This window comes from Vigna unguiculata, chromosome 3 (genome assembly GCF_037176805.1).
Source record: "Vigna unguiculata cultivar grain cowpea cultivar isolate G323 ecotype 2 chromosome 3, ASM3717680v1, whole genome shotgun sequence".
Lineage (NCBI taxonomy): Eukaryota > Viridiplantae > Streptophyta > Magnoliopsida > Fabales > Fabaceae > Vigna > Vigna unguiculata.
In genome coordinates, this window is record NC_140794.1 from 3,087,806 (window position 1) to 3,114,279 (window position 26,474).

General features: G+C 31.9%; 2 protein-coding genes across 5 annotated transcripts; both read left to right on the forward strand.

Moving 5' to 3' along the window:
* Nucleotides 1-5,493: 5,493 nt before the first annotated feature.
* TOPP3 (type one serine/threonine protein phosphatase 3) lies at nt 5,494-9,696 on the forward strand. The gene is made up of 4 exons (XM_028064340.2): nt 5,494-6,018; nt 7,248-7,807; nt 8,329-8,541; nt 9,293-9,696. Exons 1-4 carry the CDS (start codon nt 5,841-5,843, stop codon nt 9,305-9,307), a joined length of 966 nt encoding a protein of 321 aa, XP_027920141.1. The 5' UTR covers nt 5,494-5,840; the 3' UTR covers nt 9,308-9,696.
* A 1,280-nt stretch (nt 9,697-10,976) lies between these two features.
* On the forward strand, nt 10,977-25,287 carry LOC114175787 (Transducin/WD40 repeat-like superfamily protein). 4 transcript variants are annotated; one of them, XM_028060587.2, is made up of 9 exons: nt 10,982-11,357; nt 11,451-14,039; nt 14,122-14,225; nt 16,685-16,754; nt 18,207-18,995; nt 20,257-20,459; nt 21,240-21,366; nt 22,964-23,170; nt 24,558-25,287. In XM_028060587.2, exons 1-9 carry the CDS (start codon nt 11,196-11,198, stop codon nt 24,570-24,572), a joined length of 4,266 nt encoding a protein of 1,421 aa, XP_027916388.1. In that variant the 5' UTR covers nt 10,982-11,195; the 3' UTR covers nt 24,573-25,287. The 4 variants fall into 4 exon arrangements, 3 of the variants coding, with proteins under 3 accessions (XP_027916389.1, XP_027916388.1, XP_027916387.1); XM_028060586.2 differs by lacking the exon at nt 24,558-25,287 and adding an exon at nt 23,562-24,462 and having other exon boundaries at nt 10,984-11,357; XR_003602909.2 differs by lacking the exons at nt 22,964-23,170; nt 24,558-25,287 and having other exon boundaries at nt 10,977-11,357; nt 20,241-20,459.
* The last annotated feature ends 1,187 nt before the right edge of the window (nt 25,288-26,474 follow it).

The following is a 26,474-nucleotide window of genomic DNA, read 5'->3' on the forward strand; positions in this document are numbered from 1 at the left end:
TATTATTTAATTATATTTTTATTTTAATTCATAAAGTTTAAATAAATATTAAATATAATTGACCGATACTTTACTTTTAAAATAAAATAAAATAATATTAATAATTATTAAATTAAATTTTATTTAATATCATAATTAATTAAGAATAATTTTTTTTTAGTTGCTAATAATCGTGACTCATTTATTAATAATAAGGTTTAAAATTTATTCTTGTGACAAAATATATGTCTGTAATTCTGTGCAACCACAAACTGCACGCAGAAAATAATCATATTTGAAAAAAAAAATTATATTTGTTTTATTCGAACGATTAAACAGATAGGGTTGTCAACTAGATATACGTGTCAATAGCTAGAACACAATTAGTGAGACATGATTTGTCAATTGTTAAAATCCAATCCATTGGTCAAACTACTTAACTTAATAATAAAATAAAATAAATTGTATATAAAGAGTTCCAATCAGGTTACTTCTTACTATTACTTAAAGTTAACTAAATGTGATGTCAGTAAATCATATGATAAGTTGATATAATTTTATATGATTAATTCTTTTCAATTAGAAAGAAATTAATTAGATGTGTTTAACACATTTTATCATTTTCTTATTATTGTTTATAAAGATTTTTATCTTTAGAAGAAATTTAAGTGTGAAAGAGTTTCATATTAAGTGCAAATAAATAATATATAAAAAAAATTTACAAATTCATTATTTTTTTTTTGAAACATATTAGTGTGATCTGTTATATAAATTTACTTAGTATGTGTGTGGATATTCATATAAATAAAAATTATTCTAAGATTAATAAAAGTCAATTATTTTTCTAAAAGATACATTTTTAACATTTTAGAATTTATTATTTTGAAATCTTAAATTTTTGTATTAAAGGCAAGATATAAAATTGAAGAAAAATATAAAAAAAATATTAAAAAGAAAACGTAATTTTAAGGTATATGAGATAAAAGAGTAGCACTTGATTTTTATTTTATTTTTTTAATTTTATGGACGATTTCCTTCCTTCGTTCGATTTCAAATAATTTTAGTATGTTATAAAGATTAGTAAACATAGACTTTCTTATATCACAAATCTTTTATAGTGGGTTTAAGACAAGTGCATTACTATGACAAATATCATAAAATAATGGTACAAGTAAGGATTATTACTGAAATAAGTATGATTAAAATATTTTTCTGAAAGAATAATATATAATAGAAATGACACATTTTAGAGATTATTAGAAAATCCTTTATCCCAAAAAACAACTAAATATTTTTAACATATGTCAGTATAACTAATTACTTTCAAGCATATAGTTTCTGGTCCCACATAATATTTTTTTCATATACCAAGTACAATCACAACATATTTCTAAAATAACAAGTACAATATCACATTATTGAAAATAAATTAATCGTATCTTGACCCAGTGATGAAAATAGACGGATCTAAATATCAGAACTAAAAAAACAAAGTAATGAAACCTTATAATGATGGTTCCTAAAACATGCTTGAGAAATATATACGAAAATTTCTACAATTTATATATTTATATATATATATATATATATATATATATATATATATATATATATATATATATATATATATATAATTTGAGATTAATACGAGATATTTTGTTTATTTATATTTAAAATAATCTATAATAATATATATAGAGATTTTCTCTTTTATGTTTATATTTTCAAATACTAATTTTATCTTTTAAAATATAATTATTTATTAAATTTTTGAGAATTAACGGTTACTTTTACGAGTTTATTTAAAAAATTGTTTGCATTTGTTTTTTCTCTTATTCTTTATTTATCAACAGTTATCCTCTCATATTTTCTGATATATTTCACTTTATTTTAATAAATATAATTTAATTTTATATATTAACTTAAAAACATTTCATTATAATTACCTACTAATATAATATCACGTATATTTAAAAAATGTGTACACGTAAGCGTGACAGTATCTGTTTGTACAATAATAATAATAATGATAATAGAGTGATACAGATGTCATTTTTTCATTTTATTTAATATATTTTTATACCTGACATAATTGGTTAACAAACTTGAAAAATTGATATAACAAAGAATAAGGAGAGATAACTACATCACTCCCAACCACCGTGGTGTTAAAAGAAGACATGCAATATGAATAGAACATACATCTTGTTTTTGTTCACATTAACAAATTCTTCTCTTCAATTATTATTTTCACATCTCAATATTTTTTTGTTGTTATACTAATTCACATTAAAATTGAATTTAAATTTTCATTCACATCACACCAACATTATGGAGAAATGACTCAATCAGTTCACACTGCTATACACAATTAAAACGTGAATGTTCCTGTAAATTGTTTTCTTTTATCAACCATATAAAATGTACAGAAAATGTTAAAAAGGTGATTTTTTTATTGAAATTTTCCGGTAACTCTAACATTTATAAACTATTATAATATAACAAATTAAAATTCATAAAAATATCATAATGTTGGTTCCATCTTATTTATATTTACTTTTTATTTATTTATACCTTTTATGTATCTTTTATATAGATATCTTGTTTTGGTGTCCATAATTTGACTTTCAATTTTATTCTTTAATAAATAATAATTTTTTAAATTAAAATAATTAATTTATCATTTTTATCTTTCAAATTATTGTATTATTCGATTTAATTATTTCCTTCATTTATTATTTTAAATTAATATTTTTAAAATAAAAATATCTTTAATAAAAAAAATTACAAAATAAATAAATATATTTATATTTATTTTTAAAATTAAAAGAATTGAAAATACATACAGATATTACATGGGTTTTCACTAGTTTATTTTAAACGAATACAAATTATATATATATATATATATATATATATATATATATATATATATATATATATATATATATATATAAACTTAATTAAATTAAGTTAGACACTTATTAGGTCCAAAAGAATTATAGAAATAAAAAAAAAATACATGGAATTAAAAAACACCTGTGTTCTAAAATTAATTCCGATGGAAAACAAATTCCAGCCTTTTCGATTGTTATTAATTTAACAATTCAAATAACGAAAACCAAATGAAAAATCAATACAAATTCACATCAATTCAATGCTTAAATATTATTTAACTTCTTACAAATGTAATTTTTATAAATTGCTTTTACCGTACTTTTTATTTGTAAGTTTTAGATATTAATTTATTTTTCTACTGTTGTTTTATTCCTTACCTTTAATAATATTTGATTTAACTTTTAAAAATAGAAAATTGAATTAAGATAACAAATTTAATTATGAAACTTTAAATTAATATAATTAAATTATGTTTAGGTGTATCGTTCATATTTATTATTTATATACGATACTTACTTATATTTTTTACTTTTAATGTCGTGACAAATATATTTTATATTATTTTTGTTAAATCATATATTTATCTGTATTTGTCATTTTAAAAGTAAAGAATGATAAATACCAAAGTATATTTAATGAATTATTACAACATTACTTTTAATATGTTAAAATTGTATCATATTTATTAATTAATATGTTAAAACTGTATCATATCTAATAATTAATGATCCTGTTGTTATTTTTTTGTCTTTGATGTTGAAAGTACTGTTTCTAATATATTAAACACGAGTATACTACAGTCAATGAAAAATATGATTATAATAATTAAAATTTCAAACGTAATCCTATATTGAAACTAAATCATACACTTGTAAGTAAATCATAATTCTGCTCTTATAAAAGTATAACTTGAAAAAATCATCGAACCAATATAAATAATATAAAAAATTGAAAAAATTATATATACTTATGTTATTTATAGAAAAAATATAAAATTATCTAATTTAGTCGAGTTTCTAAAATAATATAGTTATCTTAATTTACAATAGAATGCATTAACTTAATTTCTTTAATTTACATTTTTTATATTTAACATTAAACTTGTGTTGCAAAGTTATATTAGGTAATTTGATCCTTCTAATATATAAAAAACTTAATTACTCATTTGATCTTAATTTTTGTTAAAAAGTTTTAATAGTTTTCTATTTTTTTTAATTGAATTCCAATTTTGTTAAAATATTTAACCAAGTTATAAGTAACTCGTGGGTGAAGAGGAATAAAGAGTGAATTGGGGGAAATAAGAGATGGATGGTAAGGGTCTTGAGGTTTTGGAAAACTTTTGGAGGGAGAAAAAATAAGGAAGTTGACTTTGTTTATCCAAATTTTGGTGTTCTAAATCCACCAAAAAATCCCAAATTTCATTCACATTTAAAATGCTGCTATAAGTAAATTCCCACATTAGAAAAAAAAAAAAAACTATGTCAATGCATCGACTACCAAATAAACATGTCTCATCACTTAATTATTAACAATCGTAAAATATTAATATTTAGGATATAATTATATGTTTTACCAAAAATTGAAACTCAATTAAAACAAAAATAAAAGTGAAAAGAGGAGAGCTACTTAAATTTTCTAACTAAAATTGAGAACAAAAATTAATTAAGCCTTTATAAAAGTAAGAATGTAAAAGAAAACAAATTTACCTAAAATTAAGTTAATTTGTAATTATATTATAAAAAAAAGTCAGAAAATATAAAAAAAGCAACAATAAAGATATCAACAATTAGTTCAAAGTTAAAAAAATCAACATTTTTTATTACTAGCTGAAAACGAAAAAAAGAAGAAGATTTCTAGTTGACATTTTTTGTTTTTAATTTTAGACATTTGACTTAGGTATGAGCTCATATTTTAATTATTTTTTAAAATATATTTCAATTTTACGTTTATATTTTAACTATTTGTAGCATGGGTGAATTATAAAGTCTAACTAGCAGCATTAAAAAATGCCATATATCTAAAACTCAACTATTTTCCCCATAAAAGAAACCAACACTTTTTCTTTTGTAGAAATTATATAAGGGTGATTTTTACATAAACTTAAAATGTATTAAAAATTGAGATATTCATCACATAAATCCCATTGAAGAACACTGAGAAATATAAGATCCTTGATTATCATCATAGGTGATGATTATAGTGAATTGAAGCACCGAAAAAAAAAATGGCACAGGAGAGGAAGAAAAGATGACGTGGCGACACATTGCACGTGCGAGGAGTGGGTCCCACTTCCTAAAATGTTTCAGATAGGGTTCCAGACGAGGATTCAGGAATGGAATGCATAGCAGGGAGGCAAAGTAAGGTATCAGATTTTAATTTCTTTATTACTTTTTAATCATGATGTTGGTGCCATGACTAATTTTCGTAATTTTTTTATATTAAAATTTAAAGCTTATTTTAGAAGTGAAGTGCATCGTGTATGAATTAAAGATAGTGTTTTATTTATTATTTATAGTTAGTTATAAATTAGTTACTAATATTTTATTTAATTTTTTTGCAATTTACTTATAGAGAAAAATGAGAAGGAAGATGAATGTGTATTATTATTTGTCCTTGTCACAAGGAAGTAGAACTAGGGTAGGGTTGGTACTAGTGGCCACTCCCCTCCGCCAAACCCAAAGGGTACAAAACCTACATAACTATTAGCGTCGTCGATGCCTCTCTAAACAACTCCGTTTGTCATTTCCGTTCTGGAAGCGGGAAACGGCGCCATTTCCAATCACTCCCTCGTCGTTTCGCTCCTTTCCCCGTTTTGCGTTTTCGATTCGTTCGTTAAACCCTTTGCTTTGCCTTCGCTCTATCTCTTATTTCTTCTTCGGCTTTATCTTTAAGCCAAAGCGAGAACCCTTTCTTCTCCTTCTCAAACCCACAACCCGATCATCCGCTTTTGAAATTCTCGCGAGATGGACGAGAACTTGCTCGACGATATTATCCGCCGGCTCGTTGCGGCAAAAAACGGTAGAGCCACGAAGCAGGTGCAGCTTACGGAGGCGGAAATTCGACAACTCTGCGCTTCCTCTAAAGAGATCTTTCTCAGTCAACCCAATCTTCTCGAACTCGAGGCTCCAATTAAGATTTGTGGTATATTTTTTTCCCGTAATTAGTTGATTATTGTAATTTTTTGTATTGCTTGTTATTTTGTTGGTTGTTGTTTTGTAATAATTGTGAATTGTGATATGTGGATTCTGTAATTGAATGGAAAACGTGGGGTGAATCTGCATGTGATACTCCTTGTTCGTTTTACATGCGGTTTGGGATTACCGTTTTTTGCATGGAATTGAAATTAGGGAGCGATTAGGATTGGGCGTGAATACGGAGGTCTTAGGTTACGGCGTCATGTCTCTTTCCTATCTCTTTTGGTGCATTGAATTTGCTATGGGCCTTTTAGGTTGGTGTGTGCTGAAGACGGGGTTGCTGCTCACTATTTTGTTTCGTTTTCTTGCGGCTGTTTAGAAGACAGGTGAGGAATTGGTGGAAGCAAAGGGATGTGTGATCAGTGGTGATAGCTACTACGCTTCTGAGATAATCACCAACTTTTGCAAAATCATTAACTCTTCATTTCTGTGGAATTGTGTGTTGAGGTTTCCGTGTAAATGAAGAATTGTTTTCGATGCGTTGTTGGGTAGAATTTATGCCTTCTAAAGTTCTATACCCCAATAATTGCATTACTACTCGCAGTAGCTGATTTTCTGTAAGTTTGTTGTTTATCTGTCAGTGTGACGTATATAGTTGATAGGGACCAATAAGGGGGACCAAGGATGGAACAGAAGGAATTGATGGGCTTTTGGGGTTGTAGTTGTAGACAACGTGCCCCTCCTGTCAGGCTTCTGCTGCCTTGTGATGTTTTCCTGGTTCGACCAAGTTGCTTGCCTTGATGACTTTTCCATGGTACTTGGTTTAAATGGCCAATAATTGTGACAACTCCCAAAGCCTACCCATCTAATTTTCTTTGTCATGAATTTAAACTTTAGGGCTGCGGTGTTGGCTGTAGTATTTATTTTTGTTTTTGAAAATTTGACATTGGAGCCTGTTTTCAACTTATTATTGTGCTTTGCAATTGAACATCTTTCACTTTTAAGTAGTAATGTCGTGTTTGAGTAGTTGATTTATGTTGAATTGGTTAACATTTTACTGTTTTCTTTTTCTAATTTTAATGCCTTGCTACTTTAGGTTTTTACTTTCTGGCACTTTTTGGTTTGGGGCGGTAAAAGCCCTAGAACCTTTAGGTTGCCTTCCTTTGCTTTTGACCACTGTGTTATCTATAGATGTTAAATAATAGATGGCATCTGTGTTAAACGATTCTTTTGCAGGAGATGTTCATGGCCAATACTCAGACCTTTTAAGGCTGTTTGAATACGGGGGATACCCACCTGAAGCAAATTATTTATTTCTTGGAGATTATGTTGATCGTGGTAAGCAAAGCATCGAGACAATATGCTTACTCCTTGCATACAAGGTCAAATACAAGGAGAATTTCTTTCTTCTCAGGGGTAACCATGAGTGTGCCTCCATCAACCGAATATATGGTTTCTATGATGAGTGTAAGAGGAGATTTAATGTTCGCATCTGGAAGACATTTACTGAATGCTTTAATTGTCTACCTGTTGCTGCTCTGATAGATGAGAAGATTCTTTGCATGCATGGTGGTTTATCACCTGATCTTAAACATTTGGATCAGATACGAAATATTGCTCGTCCTATTGATGTGCCAGATCACGGTCTTCTCTGTGACCTTCTATGGGCTGATCCTGATAAAGATCTTGATGGGTGGGGAGAAAATGATCGAGGTGTGTCATTTACATTTGGGGCTGACAAGGTTGTTGAATTTCTTGAACATCATGATCTTGATCTAATTTGCAGAGCTCACCAGGTAATGAAACCTATAGTTTTGTCCATTTCTCTGTAGTTTGGCATGCATGATGTATGCGTTTGCAATTTACTATTCATATTGTTAATGTTTAATGAAGAATAATCACATGCATTGAGTAGATTCATTATTTTTTATAACTGAGTCAGAGGGGAAAAAAGGGACAGAATGCATGAGAATGTGATTAATTTGTGTTTTGACCTCACGCATTGAGTATTATAATAAAAATTATTATGTTTAATATTTTAATCCGTAATTTTCTAGCACCAGTTGGATTTTTCAATATATTTTCTGTACCATCAACTCTGACACCTTGTAAATATCTGATGGTGTTTGATTGATGATCCTGATTTTTGTTAATGTACTTGTATTGCATTGTTTCTCTGTCTGACTATTCTAATTTATTTGATATTTACTTGGCTCATCAGTCTTCATTCTTTTTAACGAATTGGTGAATCTATCTATACAAATATTGATGAATCTGGTTTGATGTTTCCCTTCTTAAATTTTGGGTTGTGTTTCAGGTCGTAGAGGATGGATATGAGTTTTTTGCCAAGCGTCAGCTGGTGACTATATTCTCCGCCCCTAATTACTGTGGTGAATTTGATAATGCTGGTGCTATGATGAGTGTGGATGACACCTTGACATGCTCTTTCCAAATACTTAAATCTTCTGAAAAGAAAGTGAAAGGTGGATTTGGCAACAACACATCAAGACCGGGAACTCCACCTCATAAGGTAAAGATTGAAATTATTTTAAGACATGCACTTGTTCATTAATATTTATGTTTATGGATGTGGATAGCTGTTTGTATGTTTTAATGTAAGTATGTCCCAAACTCGAGTTTTAATCAAGAAGGTGACTGTATCATAACTTCTAGGTCTATCTATTAACAATCATTATCCATGTGTATTACTTAAGTTGGTTAGTGTACATATGAATCAATTAGTGTTGATTTAACCTGTCCAGAAGATCCAAGTCTGGCGGGGCCTTACCCATAAACACTGCTCACAATTATCTTAGACTTTTATACCCAATAATCAATTTTCTGGGTTGGTTACATTCTATTTGGGGGCATGAGCGTCAAGTGAAATAGTGACCTATAGTGCAGAGCCCGTGTTATGTTGCGTGGGACATGAGTGAAATGGCTAGGCTATTCTCTTTGGGGCAATTCCTCTTAACGAGGTGTATACCTCCTTCACGTGTTCAAGGAGTCTGATGTTTGTTGATATTAAAATTTGTTTAGTTGTCCACCAATGTTGATTTTCCTTTTTTTTTTTTTTCTTTTTGCGAGCCCATCAATGTGAGACAGGATAAAAGGCGAAAAGAGTAGTACGAATTTTGTTAAATTATTTGAGCATCTATTAATTGTGGCTTGAAAAATTTGGCGAAGTTTGCTAGCTGCCTTCTTTTCATTCTATCATATGCTACGTATATTTTTGAAATTATAGTACCGAGTTCTAATCTATCCTACCCTTTTGCATCCAGGGTGGGAAGAATTAACATTTCGATCTATACAAAAGGTCGATGAGCTGAATGGAGGCTTTCACTCTTCGTTTAGTTCAAAGGCTTATCGTTGTGTTGCCTGGCATGATTCACAGCATATATATATATAACGCATAGTGTCTTCCTTCCTTGGTAACGAAACTAAACAGTGTAGCAAGGAACAGGGCACTTCATTGTGCAACTGATTGACCCCCTTTCCTTTGTTTCTTTCTTTCTTTCTTCACATAGTTTTTTTAATGTACAATGGGAATTCAAACCTTGTAAGGAGAAATCTGGATATCTTATTTCGTCGCGGAAAGTTTTATTTAGGTTAAATTCATTTCTCCTTGCTTTAAAAGTTACATTTTATATTTTAGTCATTACTAATGAAATTTACACTTCAGCTCCCTGTGTTTTATATATCATTTGTATTGATTTTTACATAAAAATGGTTATTGTCATAGTTTTTATCCTATTGAAGAATTAATTTGAACCAGGCGTGTTTTTTTATGAATTGAAATGTAAACATTTAAAACAGTGTAATAAGCATGCAGTCTGTTAGTATCTTGAATAATGTTATATGAAGATTAAAACATCGTGATTTGTATGTGGTCTTAAGAAAACTAACCTCTTAAGTGCTTGAAAACTTGTGAATTGTTATGAGTGTGTAATTATTGAAACTTTAAAATCACAGGAAAGTAAATGTACCTTTGCTCATTTTCACAGGATTTGATTCTTCTAAAGAGAGTAAGTGACATTGAGTAACGTCTGTTAAAAAAGAATCAACAGTTTATATTTCAATACATCTGCGAATTATTATAGATAAGTATGTAATATTAACGATTAATTTCCTTAATCATAAAGAAGTTGTACACATGATTCTATTCCTCTTCATCTCTCTCGTTGCTTCTTTGTTCTTCTGTTCTCAAAACTCTCCTATTTCTTCCAACCTTTTTATTATATATCACTTTTTTACTTAAAATAATGCCGTCATTTCATTTTGTTGGTCATGTTAATTTAAAAGTCATGTTCTTTACTTATTATTGTTACCAACACGAAGAATGGCAGAAACATTAGGGGTGATATAATGTTTTTCAAATAGATATACATTAAAAAATAAAATTACTATATACTAGTTAAATATTTTGCATTCACTCGGTACACAGACGATGCATGTGACAGAAAAATGATATTAAATTCTTATATACAAAACCTCGTTGAATAACTGGCACTTACAAAATTACAAACTAAATAAAAAACTAGTTTTTTAGTTTATGAACTTGGAAAAAGTATAACAAAATGAAAAGTTATATCAAAGCAAACATTTTAAATAATCTTAATATTAACCTTGTCTTTTTCTGCTTTCATAAAAAAATTTATTAACATTTGTTTTTAATTGATAAAAAGTATTTTTAGAAATAATAAAATTTAAACCAATTATTTTTAAACATATCCAGAATAACCGTCTTCATCATACTAATATTTTTGAAACTATCATCTCTAAAAATGTAATATTATTTGGTGAAACAAATTTGTCCAAATTGAAAGTCTATGTATCCCAAAAATTGAAAATTAATGCGTCACTTTAAACTTTCCATAAATAAACATTCCATGAAAGAATGGCACAAGGACATATATTTTTTAGACCCAAAATATAAATAGGTTGCTTTGGGGATTAAATTAAATAAACTGTGTTGTGCGTTAACTCTGAAGTGAAATAAAAAACGTGAATCTAACAATATCAAACAAGCAACAACGAATAGTGATCGAGTTCAAATCAAGTGTCCAAACCAAAACCCCTTCGTTTCGAACCAAAATTCGCGAATGGAGTGATAGAGTAATAATCACACATGCGATGTGTAGCCGTTATTCAAAAAAAGCAATGAAGTGAGAAATTCGATTATCGATGAAGTGCAGATCGGTGGCGTGCATATGGTCCGGCACGCCGTTCCCTCACCGCGTCACCGCCGTCGCCGCTTTGACGGAACCACCGACGCCGACCTTTTACACAGCCGGATCGGATGGCTCCATCATCTGGTGGACCATCTCCAGTTCCACTTCCACACCGGTATTTTCAATTTTTCTGTTCTCCTTTCCAATTATCAAATAATTATAACAACTATTTCTCCTTCAATCGCTAAGAGCCGCGTCGATTTTGCAGGAAGTTAAGGCGGTGGGCGTGTTGTGCGGTCACGGCGCACCGGTTACCGATCTCGCCGTCTGTAGGCCCATTGCAGATGCAGGAAACGGTTATACTTCGAGTACAAGTAAGTTCAATGCGTTGATAAGTGCGTGCTGTGATGGTTTTCTGTGTGTGTGGAGCAAAAACAGTGGCCATTGCCGGTGCCGGAGGAAATTGCCGCCTTGGGTTGGCACTCCTCGCTTAATTAGAACCTTGCCTTCGACACCGAGATATGTGTGTATAGCGTGTTCTTTAGAGGGGAATGAAGGATTAATTGATAGAGAAACTCAGCTTAGGAAGCCTCCTAAGTGCACTGTTCTTATTGTGGACTCGTATTCGCTTTCCATTACTCAAACTGTGTTTCATGGAAGTCTATCCATTGGTCCAATTAAGTTTATGGCATTGGTTTTGGGTGATGATGACGAGAAGAGAAACTCTGTGTTTGTAGCTGATTCGGATGGGAGGCAGCAGATGGTTCCCATATCAGAGGATCGAGGGGAGAACTTGGCGGGTTCACTTGGTGATAAAGGTCAATTGGAGACCTCTTTTTTCGATGAAGAATTGAGTAGTGTGGAGCAGGTTGTTTCGGTTTTAACCTATGGGAATGTTGTTGCTTCAATATTGGAAGATCGGTGTGTCTTCAGGTTACTGAATCATAGTGTGATTGGAGAAGTTTCTTTTGCGGATAGCTTATTCAGTTTGGATCAGGGTTGTACTCAAACACATGCTGATGGTGGCATTTTTCTTGAGAATGATGATGTGGAGAGTGTCTGCAATGGCAACGAATATGGAAACTCGATTACAGTAAGATTTGTTGTGTGGAATAATGTAGGTTATGCAGTTATATATAATGTATTGTATCAGAATGATGTTTTCCGATGTGAACCTCTTTCTGAGATTCCTGGTATTCGTTATCAACCTGATATGAGATTATCTGTTTTTTTTCAACAAGTAAGTCAATATCTTGTATGCATCAAGTCAATTTGCTATAATTATGAGGATCCTTTACTATGGAGGCCACTTGCCACAATGTGGTCATTGCATGATTTTAGTGATGAACCTGGTAGATTGTATCGTCAGTGCAGAATGATCGGTGATGGTGTATCTTTCACCGGCTGGTTTGAGAAATCGACTCAGCTCAAGGGATTCGATGGTCTTGAGACTAAAACTTTTGGTTTGAGTCCATATTCTGATATTGTTGACAACAAACATGCTGGTACTGGAACTAATTATTATGCTTACAAGGGGAAGGTTGTTTCTTCTTCCATGATCATCTCTGAGAACCTTTTCACTCCTTATGCTGTTGTATACGGTTTTTTAAGTGGAGAAATAGAGGTTGTAAGGTTTGATCTGTTTCAAGGGATTTGCTTGGATGATGCAAGTTCCAATCCTGATGAAAAGCCATCTGCATGCAAACAGTTTTTCTCAGGACATACAGGTGCTGTACTTTGTTTGGCAGCACATCAAATGATGGGTAGTGCCAAAAGCTGGAATTTTAAGCAGGTTTTGGTGTCTGGAAGTATGGATTGCACGATTCGAATATGGGATCTTGACACTGGCAGTCTTATCATGGTAATGCATCATCATGTAGCTCCTGTGCGTCAAATTATTCTTGCTCCACCTTTGACTGTGCATCCTTGGAGTAATTGTTTCCTTTCAGTAGGAGAGGATGCATGTGTTGCTCTTGTTTCTCTAGAGACTCTGCGAGTGGAGAGAATCTTTCCTGGACACGTGAACTATCCTTCTAAAGTTTTATGGGACGGAGCAAGAGGTTATATTTCCTGTCTCTGTCAAACACATTACGGAACTTCTGATGCTAATGATGTATTATACATTTGGGATGTAAAGACAGGTTCTCGTGAGCGAGTCCTACTTGGGACAGCTGCACATTCAATGTTTGATCATTTTTGTAAATGCGTCAGCAAGAATTCCGTATCTGGCACATTGCTGAATGGAAACACATCAGTCTCTTCCTTACTCCTTCCGATAGTTGATGATGCAAGGTTCTCTAACTCCCCCTTAAATAGTTCAGACAACTTGCTTACTTCATCAAGGTCGTCACCAAATATTTCAAATATGACTGAGCTGAATTCTTCCAACACAAATGCAGGTAAAGAAATTTCAGTGAAGCCAGATTCATCCTCTCAGATTGCTCTTTTGAGTAGCAAGCTTCCTATCAAATGCGCTTGCCCTTTCCCAGGGATTGTGTCTCTTTGTTTTGATCTTGCATCCTTGATGCTCTTATTTCAAAAGAATGAATCCATAGAAAATGGTGGTGGCAAGCCAGTGATTATCAATTTGAAGCAGCAGGGAGTCCAGGAGCAAAATCCCAGCCACCGTAATTCAGAAACTTTAGAAGGGCATGACTTGGTTAACCTGTTTGAAGAATACTTGCTTCGATATAGCTTGTCATATCTACATTCGTGGAGTGTAGACACAGAGCTTGATAATTTGTTGATAAGTGACATGAAGCTGAGGAGACCAGAAAATTTCATAGTAGCTTCTGGTCTGCAGGGGGATAAAGGGTCATTGACATTGACATTTCCTGCTCAGAGTGCTAATCTTGAGGTAATATTTTGGACAGTACATTGGGACTTTTCTTTTATCTCTGTTTTCAATAATTCCTGAGACATTAAAAACCTTGTTTCAGCTCTGGAAATCATCATCTGAGTTTTGTGCATTGAGATCATTGACGATGGTGTCCCTTGCCCAACGTCTGATTAGCTTGTCTCACTCTGGTTCAGCAGCCAGCAGGTATAGTCACAATTACATTAATAGAAAAGAAAAAAAATCTAGTTATTTGTACTCCTACATCTTCTTTTTGCTTTTAAATGAAAATATTTTAATCACAGCTTTTAGTAGTTTTTTTTCCTCGGAGGAACCCTCTTTTCCCCCCCTAAACTGAACTTAGAAACATACTTTAAATTTAAATTTTAACAAACCACTCGAGATGTTTTTTTTTTTTTTAAACGCTACAAAGTTTCAAAGTCCTATTTGAGGTTCTTCACAAAATGGAACAACCATCCATTTACTTAAGTAGTTCCATGTGTTATGGAACTCGTGTTATAGGTGGATTCTTGGTATTATGTGAAACCAGCTCCTTGGAGTTTTTCTTGTAACATATACATATTTTTTCATAAATAGAAAAGTGATGAAAATAATAAAAGAAAAAAACTATGCCCCGACTATCATGGCCAACTAGATATTTTAGGTCCTACGTTGGCTTATCAGTCGAGCTGGTCAATAAGCCAGACTAGTTTGACACTTTTGTAATATTCTGAATAGAAAAAGTATTCATCAGGTGTAGGATAAATAATAGTAGGTTTTTCCATGGCTGGTTTTGGTCAAAATCCCTTAATGTATGCTGCAGTTAACATTTCCGTGTACAATTTTAATTACATAATTGGAAGATTTAATTACATTTCATAAATAGGAGGATTAATAGGCTAACAATATATTTTATATTTATTATACAAGATCATTGATCTTGAATTGTAGGGATAGACTATATCCTTCGTAACTTAAGATTTTCAGTTATTATGTCTATGTATTCTATTTGAGAGCAATTGCTCCTGTATGAATAAGACAAGAAACAATTTTTCTGACATGGTATCAATGCTCTAAAATCCTTGGGAGCCTGTGTAATTTCTTGCGCAGCCTGCATTGCTGCAAAACAACATTCCTTTCTTTCTTCTGCTGTATTTACCTGCGCAACATGGATTGCTGCAACAGCAAAAACCTCTATTCCAATGTATACCTTCTAGGCCTGCATTACCGTAGTTCAACCCTAAAAAATGTCTGATACAGAAAACTCGACCCACCAGAGTTCAGCACAAAGGAGACTCTAAAATTAAGGGGGTTGCTGAACACATTAATAAAACCTGCAGACTCAGGTAATTGCTCCTTAGCATTCGCATGTAATATTCTTTATTCCTACACTCAATGCCTTAAATTCCTGTAAAGAAGGTGTCTGGGTAATTGATTCTGGTGCCATAGACCACATGACTCAATTATCTACTAGGTTTATATCTTATAGACCCTGTCCAATATAGAAAAAAATTTGGTTAGACCCCTTTCGATTAGGTCATCCATCATTCAGTACCCTACAAATCATGTTTCCTAACTTATTTTAAAAGGTTGACGAACAAATGTTTCATTGTGATCCTTATGAATTTGTAAAGCACAAGTGTGTAATATCCTCGGAAAATCTAAACAATAATAGTCACATTCAACTACTCTCTGAATTTCTCCCAGACTTTAGGATAACTAATCATCTTGTACCTCGAGTCTTTGGTTATATATCCTCTGTCCATGTTCATCCCAATCTTAGGGGAAAGCTTGATCCTCGAGCTATTAAATGCATATTTATTGGTTACTAACCTATCAAAAGATATACAAATGTTACCACCTTCCAACAAAACGATTCTTGTGCCTTGTGATGTCACCTTTGATGAAAATACACAATATTTTCAACCATATCTTCTGGGGGAAAGCTCATGCATTGAAGATAAGGATAATCCAATCTTGACAGAAAACCTCATTTTCTAAAAAATTAAGTCTCATTAATACTCTATCATCTATTGAGTCTAATACTTCACCATCTATTGAGTCTAGTAATACTTCACCATCTATTGAGTGTAGCCCTAATACTTCACCTTCTATTGAGTCTAGTCCTAACCGGTTATTCATTTTAGTCTATTATTGGCAAATTGGGAATGGATGACATCCAATCAATAACTTGAGGGGGAGTGCCAGAATCCCTTGATCTATGTTGCAGTTAATATTTCCTTCTACAATTTTAATTACATAATTAGCTGACTTAATTTCATATGATAATTAGGAGGATTAATAGGCTGACAATATATTTTATATTTATAGTACAAGATCGTTGATCCAGAATTGTAGGGAGGGATACATTATATCCAATCATAAATTAGGATTTTTAGTTATTATGTCTATGTATTCTATTTAAGAGCAATTGCTCCTCTATGATGCTTGCAAAGATTCTGTTCCTATTATCTTATATTTTTGCCCTCTTACTAATCTTACTTTTACTGTTTGGGTAATGGTATTTTTGTGCAGTTTATAATGTGGTAATCCCTTTTTAAAGTCGAATTCTTTAATTTATTAAACAAGCCGTCTTAAATTATTTTCTAAAAATGTACTCAGTTTGAAAAAATGTGCTGATGATTGATAGTATCATATGTATGCAGTGCTTTAGCAGCCTTTTATACTCGGAATTTCCTGGAAAATTTTCCAGATGTGAAGCCACCTTCATTACAGGTTGTAATATGTAAACGTGCTTTTGTAGCTTTATAATTTTATTCGCAATTGATTTTATGCATGCCCTATATTATTTGTGTTGTGAGCTTGTGAAGAATATATGATAACTTTGGACGCATCACACTGCATTAGACATTAGCCAACTCTGAATAAGAGAATAAGATTTGGTGGCATATTCCAGAAGAAAAAAAAGTAGTAGGAGACCAGTGGTTAGGTTTAGGTGGTTTCATTTCAGGGGCAGTAAGGAGGTTACGTAGTTAAATTAGGTAAATTGCAATAGGAATGTATCTTTTTGGTAAATAACCAAAATTAAGATTTTCAGTAGGAGGAGGGAGTGCCAAGGATTCTTCCTCTTGTATTCTACACTTTTCAATACCGATATCGTTCTTTCTACCTTTCTCTTTCTTTCCTAATCTTACCTTTTATTTCTTTCTCAACATCTGTTATTTCTATTTTCTTGATTTTACATTCTTTTAAATCAATCTTTTTGGTAAGTGCTGCACATATTCAGAAATGTATCTTGTAAATTCATTTCTCAAAGAGGAAGAGTTACAATTCAGTGTAGCTCAAGCAGTTCGATTTAGAAGTAATTCAGTTTTTTTTTTTTTTAAAAAACTAAACTAAAATAGTTCAGCTTTTTTCAGAACAATTGTAATTCAGTTCAATTCAATACTAATGTGGTCCAGTTCAATTTTGTAATAGCCCTAGCTGTGAGGCCCGAGTAATCCAGAAATAGTACCACATACGTTAGGTACTTTCGAGGATACAAATGGCTGGAATACAAGTTCTAATCCTCTCCTCTCCACTTCCCATAAAAACTGCATCATTATGCCGCAATATTCCCTAAAACAAAAAAAAAATGAGGCAGTTGGAGGAAATAGATTATAGCAAGGAGAAAACCCTCAGTTGTTTTGCCTTTGTAGTTTGATTGTTCCTGTTTGTTGTTTGTCTAAAATTTCATTTTTGAGGAAAATTTTTGGTTTCAAATACCTAATTGGCCTTTGAATGTTGTCCATTGTGTGTTTCCTAGAATAAGCTCCTCTAAAGGGAGTTTGTTTTCTGAAGGTTTTAACTGCATTTAAAAATTAGTGCGTTAATTAATAAGATGCACTTTAAATTAAATTGAGGGTGGATACTACCTTACTTTCTAACTTAAGAAACAGACTCAATTTAGGCCAGCTTTGCCATGTTTCTTGTGTTTTTGAGATAGCTTAAAATCTGGCAGTTTAGTCCATTCTCTTAGTTACAGCATAACATTTTACGAAAGCTATTTTTTATTTGTATTTTTGTTCCATTAGATGACCTTACTGGAATGATCAATTCCAATACTTGATTAATGTTGTTTGTAGTTTGTCATATTATGGGCAGTGGACTGTGTCCATGCGCTGTGTTATTGAAAAACTTCCTAATTACTTGATTTCAACTTCTGAAGGCTATTTCCTCTTTTTGCAGCTCTTGGTGGCTTTTTGGCAAGATGAAAGTGAACATGTGCGTATGGCTGCACGCTCTATATTTCATTGTGCTGCCTCTCATGTTATTCCTCTACCTCTATGCAATTTGAAACCTACTGAGTCAAACAATATGAGTTTCCATACTGGAAGTAGAGACACGCATAATCTAGGAAACATGAGGGAAGGGAGTATATCTCCAAAGGTAGAAAAACAAGGAGTTTCCCGAGATGAGGAATCCAAGATACTTGCTTGGCTAGAATCATTTGAAGTGCAAGATTGGATTTCTTGTGTTGGTGGAACTAGTCAGGATGCAATGACATCTCACATTATTGTTGCTGGTGCACTGGCTATCTGGTATCCTAGTCTTGTAAAGCCAAGTCTTTCCAGGCTTGTTGTTCATCCATTAATGAAGTTGGCTATGGCTATGAACGAGAAGTATAGCTCCACTGCTGCTGAGCTACTTGCAGAGGGCATGGAAAGTACATGGAAAGAATGCATTGTCTCTGAGATTCCTCGTCTGATTGGGGATATTTTTTTCCAAGTAGAGTTGAGTGGCCCATCTTCCAAGTCAGTGAAAGAAATATCGGATGCATCTTTTTCTATTAAAAAGACATTGGTGGAGGTTCTTCTTCCAAGTTTGGCTATGGCTGATATAACAGGCTTTTTGGCTGTGATTGAAAGCCAAATTTGGTCTACTGCATCTGATTCACCTGTCCACATGGTGTCTTTGTTGACTCTCATAAGGATCATGCGTGGTTCTCCAAAGAATTTGGCTCAATACCTTGACAAGGTTTGTGAAAACAGTTGTTGCTAAGACTAGCCTTATTTTTATTAATCTTTCTGGTAGATTCATTACTGCGTCTTGATTTTTGACTTCACCTTATGTTTGTGGTTAGGTATCTACCTCAAGACTTAATTTATATTTAACTTTTTTGGTTTCAATCCACCTTTGATCCTCAAAGTTGTGATTTTGCAATTTTGGACCCTATAAAAATTTAATTGCACATTTGGTCCTTTAGTTATCAAAATTAACTAATTCTGATCCTTTACTAATATGTCATCTAATCGCTAACAAAAAATGCTAATGTGTCTGGTACTAATATTTGGTGTTAAACCTTGCTATTAATATTATGCTTGAATAAATAGCTAACAATGTTATCATAATTGGACACACCAGCATTTTCTGTTAGCAATTGAATTATATTCAATGGTGGAGCAAAATTGCTTGAGTTGGAAAAATTAGTGGATTAAATGTGCAATTAATTTTTTATTGGGACCAAAATTTACATCTTTACATATCTGTAGGGACCAAAAGTAGTTAAGCCTATTTCTTTTCTTATTTTATTATTGTTCAATTTCTGTTTACTAGAAGTGAATCCTTGAAACCAAACATTTTAGCATATATTCCTTTTGGTGAATGACTATTGTTTGGAGAGAATTATATCCAAGGAGCATTTGCTTTACAATAATGATACTTTATTATTTAAATATGAATTTTATTTTTTAGAAAATAAAATATTTTTTCCATTGTGATATCAGATGTGTTTATTGCTGTGTAAAGGGAGGCTGAAAAAGTTATAGGCAAAATGATTAAGAAAGGTTTAAAGGTTAGCAAACAGGCATGATTTGAGACAAAACATCAGGGTATCCTTTTATCCATGTAACTAATCTCACTAGAGGGAAAAACCTTTATTGTTGTTTTCTTACTTATATACTAATGTTGACAGATTGAACTATTTGGTATTTATGCCGTGCAAACTGAATCTTATCGGTATATCTCAGTTCTTCATTTTAGATATACATTTGTTTCATATTGGTTGTGTACTTTCTTATAATGAATTTCCTATTCTTATATCTTTCATTACTTGTTTCTCTTCTTTTTCTATTCGGGAGTAGACTGATTTTTGTTTTTTGAGAGGCTATCATCTGTTCGTACTGAAACATATGATTTGCTAGTATTTCTCTCTTCCCCAATAGATTTAAATTCATACTGCTTATTTGTTTTGAAACATTGAAGCATGAATTTTTGTGACAGTGCGTCAGATCTGCAGGTGGTCAACTTCATTTTACAGACTATAGATCCTAGCAACTCAGTCATGCGGAAGGCATGCTTCCAGAGTTCAATGACAACTTTCAAGGAACTTGTACGTGTATATCCCATGGTGGCTGTCACTGATTCATGGACCAAACTAGCAGTTGGAGATGTGATTGGAGAAGTTAACAACGCAAACATCAGGGTTTATGATATGCAAAGGTATTAGGATTCAGATATAGATTGTAATTAATGATTCAGAATGGGTTCAGGCTGAAATGTTAAAATATCCTCCAATTTCTGTCTCTCTTGTACTTGAGAGAAGTGCACTTGATTTTGTGGCATTTATATATTATATGCAGGGTTGGAAGGTCAAAGAATAAAAACCATTAGAAGTACCTAGTCGAATTAATTAAAATTTTGTAAGGGAAAAAATAACAATAATAGTATATTTAAGGGGGGGGAAAGACAAGGTGTGAGCCTAGCTAAGATGCCAAAGTATATAGTGATGCTTAATATGACGTTCTATGCTTAGTGCTTAGTCTTACCCCAGGTTTTATCCTAAGTAGCTGACTGGTATTTTTTTTTTTTGCTTTGATGGTATTCTTCAACATCATATTCAGCGAATGATGAAGAAAATCACCAGATCTAATCTAATACATACGGTGGCATTTGTAAATCCTTGTGACAGTTTTAATTTCCATTTTCAAATAATTTGACTAAAAGGATAATTTAATAATTAGCACCATCATAACCATGGTTAGCCTATGATGATATAGACAATTTCTTAAGAAATGAATTAGAAATTTATTTTGGACCGAACCTACATTCCCAGTTTATACGATAATGGCATTTATAACTTGTTCTCTTCTTTTCTTTCTTTCGCACTTCTATGGTTCCCTTTTTGAAATTTCTGATTCAAAATGTTGTCATGTATTTCTTGTCTCTTAGATATCTGGAGATAAAAGTTTCCTAAATGGAGAGCCTTCGTTTTTTATGCAGTGTGACAATGATAAAGGTTTTAGATGCAAGTGGGCCTCCTGGACTTCCAACTCTACTTCCAGCATCATCATTAGGAACAATGTTGACCACTGCTATTTCAGCACTGAGTTTTTCACCAGATGGAGAGGTACTGACACATTTTGTTGATAAAAAACCTTAACTACTTGGTGTTTCATGATATGATTTACTTAGTAGATTTTGGATTACCTAACCTAATAATTATATATATATATATATATATATATATATAAAGGTTTGATATTATTCAGAGTCTTAATTATATTAAACAAACTATAAACTTTGATATATCTGTGACCGAAATATGGGCTGTTACTGGTTTCAGATCATATGTATGCTATGATAATGTGATTAATAAATTCAGTTGGGAATTACTCTGACTACTCAGAGCAATAGGGGAATCCTCACAACGTAACTTCCTAACAGACTTCCTTCTGGCTCCCACCCATTTTCGTTCACTATATTATTTTTTATGATTTGACTAAACTGTTCGCATTGGTTCACTCTACTTGATTGGACCAATTTAAATAAGATGAAAACCTTTCTTTCATATATATTCTTTTCCAAAAATCTGAGTGCACTGTTAACCAGAGAAAGCAATCTTGTATGAGGATAGGGCCTATAGGTTGAATCAATCTTGTTTGTGCATTATTTCCATAGATTTTAGCAGACTTGATTATTATTTTAGTACATTTTGAACTTTTGATTGATTTGCCTTTATGCAATCGGCTCATGCAAGTATTGCTCATATAACAGTTGGGTTCCTCTTCTCCCTCTCGTCCTGAAAATTTGGTTCAGAATATCACTACGTAAAGTAATTTGCCATTTCCATTCAAAATTTTACTTATTTCTTTTTATTTCTGGTCTACAAGAGTAGCCAAATTGCTAGAGGTAGATTTAAACTCAGAAAAAAACTATAGGCAAAACCATTAAAAATAATTTAGAGATATAAACGTGTTTCATGACAGAACATTATAGCGTCATAATTCATTTGATCCATGGAGTTGACCTATTCTGGTGAGGAAAGGCTGGATTGTTGTTTTCTGCTGGAACATACACTTTGAATTTAAAAGAAAATATTTGAAAGCTTTTTTATTTTTTATTCAGAAGGAGAAATGCATCGGGGTATGTGTACTATGCACCGGAACTTAGGTGTAATAATTTCCAAATCTTTCCAAAAACATGTTCTGTATGGATATTATTAGGAAGTTTGTGAAGGTTTGCTTTAGTCTCTGTACTCTGCAAGGATTAGGATCACACGAACATCCAAACTCTTTCTATTGGAGAAAGAATATTTATGAACTTTTAGGAAGTAATGATCAAGAAAGGGGTAAATTCTTTAGTTCCTATCCTTCTGGTCAAATAAAAGGATTCCTAACAAGTGTTACACTTTCTAACGCACTACCTGTTATTGCTTACAGAATCAGGAGCTGAACTTATTAAATAAGAAATGAAACCCTAAAAATAATTTGATTTTCAATAAATATCAATGCACAACAGTGTGTCCAAGAATATTAGAGAATGTGCTGCTAGTATTTTTTTTTTCCTTGATTATTCAATAGCGTCTTTAATTTCTGCATGGCCCCATTTTATGCCAAATAGTGTTTCTTCTTTATCGATCTATTTGCTTCAAGATTGGTACTTATCGTCAGTATCTCAAACTGATATTTCTTTCCCTCCTATACCCCAATATTCTTCACTGATAGGGGCTGGTTGCTTTTTCCGAACATGGACTACTGATTAGATGGTGGTCACTGGGATCTTTCTGGTGGGAGAAACTCAGCCGGAACTTTGTTCCTGTCCAGTGCACCAAACTAATATTTGTTCCTCCTTGGGAAGGATTTTCACCTAATTCTTCAAGATCAAGCATAATGGCCAATATTTTGGAAACTGACAGGCTGCAGAACTTTCAGGTAATCTATATATATATATTTATCTTATTTTTTTTCATTACTGAAGCTATTTACATCCAGCGAATGAGCCTAGGATCCGGTCTTCAACTGAATCTGATACCTGAGGGGAAGATACAATGAGTTGTATGAAATTATACTTAGCAGGAGAATTCAACTGCCAAGCTGGATATTATTAGTTTAACTAAGTAAATGATGAAAGCATAATAGAAAGTTGGTTGAAAGCATACTAAAATACATTCAATTGGTTGAGATGCATGAATATAAATGGTAGACAGGTCAGGATGAAAACGTTTCATTAGGAGTCATAAGGTCATTAATTAATCAAGTCATCTACCATGTCAAAAAATTTAGTTCTTATATTGAGAAATAGCACCTATATTTTCTTTTGTAGGATAATGCGAGGGATTCAAATCACGGGGACAGTCCAAAACAATTGCTTCATAATTTGGATCTCTCCTATAGACTAGAATGGGTTGAGGGGCGGAAAGTACTTCTTACAAGACACGGTCATGAATTGGGCACTTTTCAGTTATAAGCGTCTACTAGTACTGATTCTTAGAAATTCTTGCTGAGAAATTTCATTTATTCCATAATTTAGTTGAGGCTGCATGAAACAACACTTTAGCTTCTATAGCCAGCCCAAACTAGCAACAGGAAAGATTTTTACTAGCTCATACTAGCATAGTAATTGAAAAGTTATTCTGTGGAGCTCCAATAATTTGGGACACCGCCTTTGGAGGATTTTTAAAGAACAGCTTGATGATATCAGTATAAGGAGCCAATTGGATGGCCTTTAGTATGAGTTGAGATACTTTGGCTATCTTCTTTAGGATGAAATGCTGGTAAAAGGAGAAGTAAGCCTTTCAATATAGTAACTACGAACTTATTTGCATTTGGGGGCCAAATAATTGCCACGTTATTCAAAGTGATTAACCATTCTGGTTTGACTATTTGGTCTCTATCTATGAATAAGTTAAGTAGTTTCTGAAGTCCCAGAAGAATAATCTTGAAAAATTAGTCTTCACAGATTGTGTAATCTTTATATGGACAGAAATTACGTTGATCTCTCCCCAGTTTTTCGGAGAGCATCCCCTTAAATTTTGTATAGATCTCTGGCTTCTCATGCAGTTTGAGTTTTTTTATTTTTCTTTTTCTGAGTATCACATTGATTTGGTCATGCTCACGTAATATTGTAAACGAAAGGAAAGCAAATAAGACAAGAAGGCCACGCTTACGTGTGGTAGTTATATGTAAAAGATTATCATATATCAATGTAGCTTTATTTATACCTCCTTGGTTGGGCAAGTTGAATTACTCTAATGAAAGAGTGAAGGATAATTATTGAACTCCACCGTCATTCATTACAAGACTTTTTGTGAGATCTCAGGTGAGACTCTTTTAAGAGAAACCGCGTGAACATGCTGGATTATCCAAGAATAGTGAGAAAGGGAGATACCAAGAAAGATTATTTTACATTATAGTAATTCGTCCTCGATCAATCTTAACGAGGCAATATATATTTTAGTTCTTTACAGAAAGAATGGATGAGCTGTTTGGAACTGTTACATAATTCAAAAGTCCAATAGTTCCTTTTGGAAAATCCAATGTTGAAGTCAATTGTCTTTGTTAAAGCGTAATTTCTGTGATATTTACTTACGAAAAACCTTTTAAGTCAACATCCCGCTGTTATGGTTTGCCACTGAAAGGCATTGTTGTACCATGGAATTGTTTACCTGTTCTTTCTCACTTTAATGAAATGTCACCTACTCTTAACTTTTGCGAAAACTATACCTATCAAGCTACATACCCCCTTTTGAATGAATTTTTCTTCATAACAACGTAACATCATAGTACCTTCCATAGCACAACAATTACAAGTGCAAATGACTATAACCAGAGAGATCTCTCCTACAACCTACACTTTTGAAGGACTGAGATTTCAGGAGGTAAGTTTCGAAAACTTCGAGTTTGGTTGGGTAACTCACAGAGTTATCTAAGTAATTGTTATTTGTTTAACCTGTTATATTACATAACTTGGCAGAAACGCACGCAAGTTGGTGATATTTATATCTGCATTTTGAGTTATACAAGCATTGACATCAAATTTTATTGAGGTATATTGAGTTTGAATAGAACTCATAATTAAAGATAAATAAATAGAATGTGGGGTTAATGGGTACAAAAAAAAAAATGAAACCTGAATGTGTAACAGTTTTGTGGGTGTGATACCTTTTTTAAGCAATTGATTGAAATATAATTTACAATAATATATAAAAGGTATATCACTTTTTGTAACTTTTCTTTTTATATATTTTTTTCTTACAATTTTACCATCACTCGTAACATTTTAATTTTTTTTGTATAAAACTACTGTTATTTTTAACCTAAATTGTGAGGGGGAAATTGTGAATCTTCATTCAAATTTTGCAACAAATACAGAAAGAATAAACTACAACCCCAGTGGATAAATAAAATAATTGAAAACAATGTATTCAATAAGAAAATCAATTTGTAAAAAACCGAGGAAATAACGTTGACAATTACTAATTTTGTTAGATAACCTCCCAATTTCGTAGAGACAAGTTCTGACATCACTAATCTACTATCTACAATAACTTCTATTTAGAACTATGCAAATTACAAATAATAATTCACGAAAGCTCTAGTCAAAGAAAAACTTACTAATTCCTTTTAGATATAAATAAAAGATGTGTAAACTTGTGTCTAGTCTGCCAATAAAATTTAGTAACAAATGGAAATAGGGAAAATGCACTACTGAGAAAAGAATAAAATGTTTGAGCGGAAAAGAAGTGAGAGATATGAAAAATAGAGAAAAAAAATGTTTAAGGTTAGAAGAGACAAGAGATATAAAGCATTTAAAACAAGATGGAATAAACAAACTAAAGGAAAAAGAAAAGGTGACTTATTACCTATTAAGACTTCCTACAGGAAATTTGTAAGATTAATATGGAATATACGTATATAATCAATTATGGATAAAACTATAATGGACTATACTAAATATTTTATTAAAAATTATACTTTTCGATAAATAGTTAAAATAAAAATATTTAAATAATAAATTAAATTATTTTAAAATATTAAACTATTTATTAAATTTTATATTTTAATTTAATATTTTTAAATGATATTTTATTTATTATTTTTAAAAAGACTAAAATATAAATATGATTACAATCTTTTGTTGATTTTCTTTTACTTTCTTTGTTTCCCTTAAAGAAATACACATTTTACTGTTTTCTCTCCTTTCATTTCCTTTTTTTTTTCAATTTGCCTATAAACA